The sequence below is a fragment of the Opisthorchis viverrini genome (assembly GCF_000715545.1).
Source record: "Opisthorchis viverrini unplaced genomic scaffold opera_v5_43, whole genome shotgun sequence".
NCBI classification, from domain to species: domain Eukaryota; kingdom Metazoa; phylum Platyhelminthes; class Trematoda; order Opisthorchiida; family Opisthorchiidae; genus Opisthorchis; species Opisthorchis viverrini.
Genome location: NW_008751699.1, coordinates 858,816 through 869,470, shown reverse-complemented (window position 1 = coordinate 869,470; position 10,655 = coordinate 858,816). Strand labels below are relative to the sequence as shown.

Below are 10,655 nucleotides of genomic sequence, written 5' to 3'. Positions count from 1 at the left end.
TGGTTCTGAATGAGACTACTGATAGATTCATAGCCTCACCTTATCCAGGCGCTAGATGGCATCCCAACATTATGATGGATATGATAGAAGTTTCCGAAGTTGGCTGTCCCTGTACACAGGCAGGTGACACTGGCAGTGAAAAGAACAGAACAGGTGTCTGTATTCAGCCGCAAAGCGCTGCACTTTGGGAACGGTGACCAAACCAATCCCAAACAAAGAAGAAAATAGCACATTTTTGTATGATAAACCCATCGCTCCCTTAATCTGGGTTCGCAGACATACAAATTACTTCCATCTAGTTGATACGGATAAAGCTTCAGAGCAGCTACAAGTTAAATTACCAATGATCAAAAGATCATGTCACAAATTCTGTGATTATAGTGAAGTACTCTGTCTGTGTGAGTCTTAGAGATTTGCTAGGTGGGACGATTAGATCATGAGAAGCGGAATGTCTTGTCTTGGCAATCAAAACAACTCCTTTTTGGGTACACAATAACGGAAGTAATCGTTCAGCTGTAACGCCCTTTCGGCACCCAGCATCCACGCCATCCGAAGGAAGTACGAGGTCTGAGATTCTGCCAGATTGCTCAAGCATAGGTGCGAGCAGTCGAGACGCCAGGGATGGGTTCGAACCACGAACCTCTCGACCAATGAATTTCCGTTTTAATCATTGAGCCGTCTACAGGACAGGTTAGATTCGATTAAATGCTGCAACGCAGAGTGAAGGACAGAGATGTAAAGGGCATTCAGTGCCTATAGTATATTCTGAATATCCCTCCCTTTTTACCCCCTTCTCATATGATTGAAGTGGTCTGCCAGTTTGACTATCACAGCGAAAAGAGAGGCAATTCCTATCTTCCAGTGGTCAAAATGTGTAGTAGAGCGACTTCCTTCTCAATGGATTTCTCAGATGCCTTGTCTCTGTGTTTATCATAGGCCAGTGTTAATTTCCCTCTATGTGAGGTATAATTACCATTAATGTCGAAGAAAAGTTCAGGAGACCACTACGAGCTATTTGGTAGGGTGTTTGACCTAACTAGAGAAAAATTATGTAGAACAGACATTTCCAGCTCAGAGTAGTCGCTGAGCTCAGATGTGAAACCTCTGTCACAGGGTCTGTCCGAGCGAACTGTGGTTCGTCTTGGAAATTTTGGTAATATGGGCCATTTCCTCAGCACATTCTAAAGCGCTTACCATAGCAACAGATGGAATCCTTTTCCTCGCTCCACTGGTTTCCGAAATCCCAAGGCCTTTCTGGTCACGAATGGCCCTCTTAACTAGTGTATTCCACACAGGACGATCCTATCCATTAGTTACTAATACTTGAACGAAATCCGCTTGGGGCATCAGCGGCTCTTGAGTCGAGTTGGTTTGACAGCGATATGATAAATACGAACTGAGATGACTGAACTTGCCACAATTCATCATTTAAATTTTGTTTTGTCCAGAGATCGCAGCTTTGATACGAAGCACCTCAGTGACCGTTACCAGAAAATTTCTTGAGTGGGTTCGCTAGTGCACCAAAAACTAAAAAGCTAACGATATGCCAACAGCTCCGTGTGTGCTTTGTGATTCAATACAGCAAATGTCGAGAGAATAAAGCGGAATTTCCACTATTGTCGTTTCATTCAGCCACTTGTCCAGTCACTATTGACCTACACTTCTTTCGTGATCAGTTCAGAAATTATAACGGTTTGTTTTGTTTTCTTGAACCACAATACTGGAAATGGGAACTATACAGCCACACCTGGAAGACAGGCTGAAGGGAGGAAGACAGTATGAATCCGGCCGGTAAATTCGGTCGATCAGGTATTTTTACACAGGGTCACTTGGTCCTACTGACTCAATATTACCCCGCCTCATTTCGAGTTCAGATTACATTAAATATAGTATGCCCGGCGAGATGGCTCACCATTTGCTCGTCACATGACTCAGAGTTGACTATGATCGATCAGCTGAGATACGTTGTGTTCAGTCATAATTATCTTCTGAGTTTTCCAGAGAAGCTTCTCCCATTATTAGTGTGAAACCTACCCAACTTTTGTCTTGTTACTGTCTCAATTATTTCAGTATCTGGCGGGCCTGGTCACCTGCGATCAGCAGACAGAACTGCTCGCCAAGAATGGAACTTACTGATCACACTGTAATAGGTCGTTCCCTGTATCAGGCGTCTATCCGGTTCTCTATCCTGTTACCAGCAGTGCGTATGTCTTTCTTATTAGCGTTATCAAAAGAACTCATAGATAATCCATTTCTGGCAGTAAACCTTACTTAAGGAACATGAAGACACGGTTAACTTCAAATTTCTCCCAGAAGTGTGTACGGGTCTTTGAGAGTCATGATAGTCTTTGAGACGAAGTAAATAAAACCATTTGAACAAGCAATTTCTCACCACTCCATAGATTATCGAAATTCAACAAGAAGACTGGCAGACAATCGTCAAAATGATGATGTTGGCTCCTGATTTGAGGGAAATGCGATACTTAGTCCAGGTTGTGTTGAATCTGCTATCAGCATGTATGTTTTCGCACTTTCAGCCTCCAGTTTAACATAGTTTTGAAACAACCACTGAGCATTCAGTTACTCGTGTTTCTACGCCAAAGTCTGTTCACAGATTTTACCTTCCGGACACATCACACAGCTACAATTTCCACCTCGTTTCCAGTAGCAGTCAGGCAGGTAATTACAAACTCTCTCGTAAATCTGACATTCTTGTGTTCCCACGCCCACTAAGCTATCGGCGTTTGTGGTTGAAATGGTCCTGATGGAAGTAACCATTTTTGGATTAACTGTCTAATACTGCCAGGCATGAGTCCCTATTATCTGTTGTCACCTTCCCCATAGTGTTTCGGCGAAAGATCATCAACTGTAGAAGAGGCGAAAAGAAGGAGCATTTTAGTGATCATTCAAGCCTTGTTTTCCGCCATCCACTCTTGTGGCAACCCTGGTGAAAAAAACCGCTGAGTCTATAAATGCAGTTGAGGAGTCGTTTCAGTTATACACTGAAGATGCACAATGTAAAGCCTTGAAGAATGTTTTGTAAACCTTCAAGTTGCAGGCCCTCGGATTTGACGTAAAATGAGGGTTGAAACTAAATTGACCAGTAGCAAAGCGATGCAAAATTATCTGATTCACATTAAAGACTGGTTGCTTTTGTGAGCTCAGTGGTCGAAATAGATTAGTAGTATTGTGGACGTGCTACCTAAAAATAATCGTTTCACCTGACAAATGTTATTGTTCACCCATGAATTTCAATATCAGACTTGGCAATTTCATTAAGAATAATAGTGCAACCAAGCTGGAGAGGCCGTGAACTCGAGAAGCTTAACGCCTTTCCAGTCTTAAGAGTTTCATCGTGATGTTGGGTCTACCAGGATGCTTCCGCAATGGGCCAACCAGATAATGATAGTGCTCGGTTGTTGGAACGTCGCTGAGAACCAGGTGGAATAGATTGGATACTCCAGAAAATCCGTCGCATAATTCGCCAAGTATTCTGGCATCGCAACGCAACTTCAAGCCCTATGCCGATATTAACCAGGTGTAAACAGATCGTTTGATCAAGCTCCGATTCATCGATTCCAATTCACCGTGGCGGTCGAAAGCGAGTTTTACACAGTGTGCAAAGATGTATAAGAACCAAGAGCACATGATTCCTCGCATAGAAAGTCGAGCAAAAACTAAATATGCCCTACTGTAAAATCGAATTGATTCTGGAGGCGATTTTACCGGGTAATTTTCCGAGCCCACTGGTTTCTTCTATATGATGGTGCTTCACCAACTGAATATCCAGTCGTCAAACCGTTGTATTCTATTTCTCAAATATGGACGAATGCACATGAGGACGAAACAGCTGTAAAGTACTTCTAAGTTTTTTCAGTATAGATTGGCTTCACTGACAGGACGAAATCTCAGTTTGAAAAATATTCGTACGTTTTTAGAATGGTGTGGGCACCTTCCACCTATGCTAGACTCCCGTCATCAAGAAAAATCACTTGGATTTCTACCACAGGATGGTTAACGCACATTCCGTTAAAAGTAAAATATAAGAAGTCCATGTGTATCAATTGGAAAGATAGTCTGATGGAATCTTAGCATTGGTTGTCACTTAAAACTACTTATTTCCATTGCCTACTAATAAACAGGAACTACAACCTCTGAGAGCACTCATTTGGAAGGGTTAGAGATGGGCCGATTGAGCATGTAGACTAATATCCTAAAAAGCCTACTGAACTAGCGATTATCAATCAATTACTGTTCCATTCTGAAAACTTTCACTCATTGAACTATCACATCTGCATGAACAGTTGAGGATTAGCAACTACAAAAGTGTTTTCATCTGTGGACGTTGATTATGACTGCTATCTTCAATGCACCAACTTAAACTTCGCACTGTCGTGTCTAAAAGACGCGATACCTAAAGTAAGAAACGACAGAATCTGGTGGTTCCTTGTCTACCCTTGTTTTTTGTCTGGAAAAAGCGGGATTTGGAGTGATAGTTCAGTGACTGAGTTGCAGACTTACTGATCGGGAGGTCCGTGGTTTGAACCCGGTCTCGACTGCTCGTGTCTAGGCTTGGACAACCCGGCAGTATCTCAGCCCGGGTGCTTGGCATGACAGTTAGGCACCGAGGAGGTTTTACAGCTGAAGACCAACGGGATTCGAAAAGGCTTGATAGATTTTTGGGAAATAATGAATAGCCTTTTGCGACTACCCTTCAACTTAGGGGGTTTAGTAACTGGCACATCCAATTATAGTATACGAAATAGTCCGAATTAACTAGATTTACCGACAGGCTCTTGGTTATTCTAAAATAGGACGTTACTCGGAAGATCAATGAGAACTATCGATAGCCTAAAATCATTTACACCCTAGTTTGGAATCATCGGAAGGCACTAATTCACAAATTTCCACACTGAATTTGAACTCGAAGATAAGTGCAAATTACAGTGGTGTCAAGCAGTGTCATATCCGGGTAACTATTTGGACACCTCGAATATCGTTTCCACCGCGACCGAAAGCGGCCTTTAAGCAGTACATTCGGCTGAATATTAGTGTAAACCATGGATCCAGCTGAATCTCCTGCCAGCACCAAATCATTTTATTAAAAAGAGCGTTTGTCTTCACTGCCTGCATCAGAAGAATGCAGGCCGTAAACAATGTTTACGTTCAAACCACCGGAAGCCTGATTTGAAAACTGCTTAGATTCAAACGGGAGACCCTGCTGAATCTCTCTTGAGTCTCTCTTTTATGAAATTGTTCAAATGAGTGCAGTGCACGAAAACCGCATCGTGCCAATAAAATATCTCGCGATATATGGAATATCGCACCAAATGGAAAATGAGGCAACGTTTTTGTGGCACATTCAGCTGAACTTCAGAAACCAGAGATTCAGCTGCGATTCGGCTGTCTCCGCAAAAATTAAATTTAAATTAAGTTAAACTAAAAATTAACTTGACTCTGGCTTTCCGCTTATCCCTTCCAAAAAACCCGTTTACCTGAATCCCCTACTTCACTCAGCAGATTCCGATGGGTTCAAACAAGAATGACTTTCTAAAGTTTTAACATAGTCCAACCTAAGTCCTCTAGACAAAGTTTCCACACATGTTTGAATCTGTCTCGGGCTCCGAAAAGCTAGTTCGGTGGTGGGCAATTTTGGATCCATCGAGGTGATCACCATATTGCATTTAGTATGTCAGATTTTGCTCGAAACGGACTCATGCAAACACCACGCACGCCATCCATCTCAGTATCATATTAAATTTAGACTTATGCACTCTGTATGCCATTTTGATTTTGATAGGAGACGCACCTGGAAACCAACTGAATCTCTTATTTACGGTGTTCTTAAGCTGCCGAGGAGTTTTCAGCAACTTTATGGTTAGTGTATTACGTCCATAGTAAATTTAGCTTTTTGGTCTCTGAAGATGACAGTTGTATTTCTGATAAGTGATTATTCTATGTGCCTATTCCTCGGTCGAGTTAATTCTGAAGTTATCATCTGCCATTATGGGTTTGGATGGACATTGTCATCATCATCATCATCATCATCATCATCATCATCATCACCATCATCATCATCTTGATCAACCCTGTCGAAACAGTACCACAAGGTATTGTGACTGTGACCTCTTCGCTCTGTAATGGAAAAAGCAAAACTTTTGGTGACATGAGGAGATTCGGAGTTTCCGCCTCGTAAGTAAAGCCGATCTATGTTGAAAAACCAAGGAGCACTGTGCCTATTGGCATAAATCGGCTTCACTAACAGGACAGAATTTTCATTTCAAAAGCTGAGCCGTCTAGATGCAGTCACTCACTAGAAAATTTCTATTCCTCAAGTGGAAACACCTGTTTTTCGGGGTTTTATTCTACCTGTGTGCTGTGGTTTCCCACCATCTGGTCACATCCATTCTCCGTATCATTTTGGTGTGACAGAACAACGATCAGAAGCCGTTCACTTGTTTTTTTTTCGTGTTTGGTTCTCACGCGGTCCCACACTGTTCTGTTGAACAAGTCCGTTTCCCATACACAGCAGAGACGCTCCGACACGTGTCAGGTCAAGGTGAAACACATCGTTATATGGGGGACTTAACACACCCCTGGACTTTTTTGTACGCACAATGCAGAAGGGTGAATATGCGTTGCACTATTTGCGTGGAGTGGAATGAGCGTGAAAACTTCCGAAAACGTGGATCTATTGCTCGGATTCCATATCCTGTTCAAGGAAATTAACGGCTGTTGGATACATTGGTTCGGTATAGTTGTTGGACTACTTTACTCTGATATTTTACAGCCTTGAACCTCATTGTGGAACACTAACGATTACATAAGCCAGGCATACGCTCAAGAATACTCAGGATACAACAGTTTTAACAGATGGCCTCCGATAGCGGACAGCTACAAAAAGGCACATTACGCCTGATAAGAAGGGCTTGACAGCCTAGAAAACGCTCCTGTTAGTTTCTACAAGAATCTCTCACTCATGCGTTACAGCTAGCAGAATCTCAGAGAATGAATCCCAAGAACACAAACAGCTCCCCTGTGAAGTGGCGGCCTCAGTAGTGCGGCCTACCTACTAATACCAATGGAACTTTCTTTCCTTATATGCTTTTTCCAGCTTGCTTGTACCCGCAAAATATTCAAAGGGGGATATTTTTCAAAACTTTTCAAAATTAGTCCGAAACCGAGTGTATGTATACGAATTCATGAAGTCTCCACAGTAACGCCGAAAGAACCGACTACTAAAACGCAGGCATCACTGGATGGGCAAATTATAACTTCGTGAATAAGACAAGTGTTCATATGAGACAGTACTATCTGTTCGACCCAATGCCCTTCGACCGTTTGAGAAACAAGACTGTACAGTTAATGTGGATTAATGAACTATTTCTCAAAGTAGAATACGCACAAGGTTGCTGAAAACTCTTCGAGAGCCCTTGATGGGCTTTGCCCTTCCTGTTCATATTTGTGAGATAGACGAACTCCCGGAGTTTTCTTCCATCAACGTTATCTTCTTCCTGAAACCACACTGAGCGAGATTCATGAACTGCACTCATTTTCACAGCAATTCGGTTTTAACCGGGGACTGAGCTGAACCCCCACCCTGTATCTCTCATTTATGATATTCTTCAGCTGGAATTCAGTTGAATCTTCTGTTCAGACCAGTTTGCTATGCAAATAACTGTACCCCGTGGAGTGGTGAGTTCTTTCACACATTTTCAAGTTTTTCCTTCACCGTATCGTGTTTTCTGCCCCATCCTCCCTCTTGTGACACCGATTATCGGTGGATATCCGTATTTTTCGTGCAGCGGAAAATATCGTGGGAAATTGAAACTGATGGAAGAAGCTGCCGAGAATAAACTTTTGCGAAGACAAAAAACGACTCGTTATTTTTTTGAGGAAACCGCCAAAAGTGCTATTGGTTTTGCGCCTTATATTTCGTCAATCAAATTAGTTAGATCTGAATTGACATAGCAGATCAGTTGAGGCTAGAAGACGTGCGGGCTGAGCATCGGTAATCATCCAAGAAGATGAGTGTAACTTCCACCTGAAAAGTCGTTACTCGACGATCCAGTCAATACATGACCACGTGAAGTGGGTTCCGTGGTTGAAGCACGAATGGCCTTGTGTCCTCTCGCGGGGCGAGTCATCCCCAGTGCTGTTCAGCAGCTTGTGGTCGGACGATCAAGTGTTCAAGCTGCTTGTGGGAAGGTCGACGTTTCGAAACCCCTATGAGTTTGGTGAGATGCCCAATATCGTTGATTTCCAATAGGAATGAAACGACTGTACAATGCTCCTCCAATTTTCAGCATAGATCGGTTACACTTACAGGACGAAGTCTGAGATGCAAGTATGCTAATTTCCTGCCTCTTGTTACTTTATTTTCAGGTTCTCCTTCGCTCTTGGTTTTGGTTATATTCCCATAAAACGGGTCTACTCTTAGCTTCAAGCGTTGTTCGGAAAGAACATGGGATTAAAAAGCGGTTTGCGCTTAATCTAACATTCAATAAATAACCGGTAAAATTGTTCGACAAGTGTAGTGAGTCTTTCATAGAGCCGAAACCCCTTGGAAAGAAGAATGAACCGGAAATCGGTTCAAGCGGATGGTATCCGCTCAAACGTAGGTTTGGTATGCGTAGCCAATTTGGAAACGCCGATAACACCCCAATTTTCACATGAACCAAAATTTGTGACAAGAAATTTCGGTTGTAAGGGGTGCTTATCGCTGAGTGAGAAAACATCAGTATTTGATGTTCATTCATGTTGTGCCACTGATTAGCACCTAGAACTAAGCAGTCCAGCTGATGCCGCCCCCGTTCTTTCCTCGATTTGTCACGGTTAGATAACGCCACAGCCCCCTCTCTCTCCCATGAATTTCACTTTCTTCATTTACCTTCATCCAGGTGTGTGTGGTTCGAACCCGATCTCTGCCTCTCGACTTCCCCTTTCTAGGCTTGGGCAACCTGGCAGTATCCCAGCCCTCGTGCAACCTTCGGGTGGCATGGCAGTTAGGCACCGGAAGGGTGCTACAGCTGAACGAGACGTGTGTATCTTATTAGAAGAATATTGTACAAGTTGAACTCGTACTCAGCAGTAGAAAATTGATTGACGACTCGTCAGTCAGCTGTCACACGGGTTAGGGGTGAGAGTTAGGAATTTTATCGAGGAATTGCCGCACTTTGTGAAAAAGCAGTGCGGTTCGAGGTCAATAATCAGTCAAGAGGCCCGAATATCAGATGCACCTCCAGAGAAAACGTTGGTAACAGAATACCCACTTTGTTAACAGCCAGAAAGGCTGTACGACAGAATAATTCTGGCCGGTTTCGTTGACACTATAACTAGTGAGAGATTGCTGTATTTTGCCGCTAGACACATGACTAACTGGTCAGTACTCGTTTTCTGCATGCTTAAAGGGAATTTAAGGATCTTCCTGATTCGAACATATGGCTGTGTGTTGACGCAGCACACATTATGTTGCTCTGTCCTCTACAGTGGGACCGCCGATCTGAGATGACCGAATTCATTTGGTTTTAGCTAACGTGACGGACGGAAAGTATTTTCTGACAGTAATTAGTTCAAGAGTGAAGCATTATCCGTGAAGCAATAATACACTACGACCTTTTGGCCGGAAGCACGCACAGCGGGAAAAAGCGGACGATGTCAGTTCCCAAAATGAGATGGCGCGAAGTTTCGGCGAGGAAACCAATGCTTCACTGTTATCACCACTCCACTGTTACCACCAGCCTCACTTGTGTTCACAGGCCTGAAGACGCTGCCTATCCTACTCGTTTATTACAAGTAGCATAATTAAAGACAAAATATGACGGTCTCTGGGGTGAGATATTGTCACCCCGTGATATGACGGAGTCATGAGTCTGTGAAAACTTTAGACGCCTTGGTAGTAATGTGAATTCATGCTTATTTCTTCACTGAACTCGTACAATACCTGCCTTATTCTCCGGTATTTCACCCACGCGTTCGTGCTCAGTATATACCATACGAATGGCCGACACCGGAATCGAATTTATCGATCAATAGTAGTCCAATCAGTGGAAGCCTGTGCGTAATAAGAATCCACGGACGTTCTGTGCGGAAACGAATGTGAGGCTACGCGCAAGCTCTTCAGGGCCGAAAGCGAAGAGGCCGGCCTAACAATGGGTACCTGCACCAGTCATCTGTATATCACGGAGGTACCGGTATCATCCGTCATATAAAGATAAATATGTGTATTTACACGCATACATATATGTACATAAACGAACGATTCAGCTAGGTTCCAGGTGATTCTCCCGCAAAATCAAATAGGTTTGCAAATGAGTATATTTCGCCAAACCGATATCCTGATTTCACAGGGTCCAAAAACAACCACTCCGTTTCCGTCACATAGTGTAATAATGGTCCCGTCTTATCGTATGTTTCACAGGCAAACCAACTGCATGTACGCCATACAACCAGAAGACTAACCGGACCACGTGTATCCACGTGCGAACTGGACAAGCTGTGACTCGCCACCGGTTGCCTTGGGCGAAACAGCAAACACAAAACCGTGGCTGGAACCCAAGCTGTTCGTCGGTGGTCCAACATGTTTTGTTGACAGATTATCCTCTTGAGACCTGGAGCTCTTGGTAAACATATGTGGAACACTCGAACCTTTCGGT

General features: G+C 43.3%; 1 protein-coding gene across 1 annotated transcript; it reads left to right on the top strand.

Annotated features, from left to right (window-relative positions):
- Positions 1 to 1,778: 1,778 nt before the first annotated feature.
- On the top strand, positions 1,779 to 9,076 carry T265_03151 (hypothetical protein; the record flags this gene model as incomplete). Its single annotated transcript, XM_009167564.1, has 2 exons — positions 1,779 to 1,791; positions 8,901 to 9,076. The coding sequence occupies 2 exons, from the start codon at positions 1,779 to 1,781 to the stop codon at positions 9,074 to 9,076; spliced, it is 189 nt and encodes a 62-aa protein (XP_009165828.1).
- Positions 9,077 to 10,655: the final 1,579 nt, after the last annotated feature.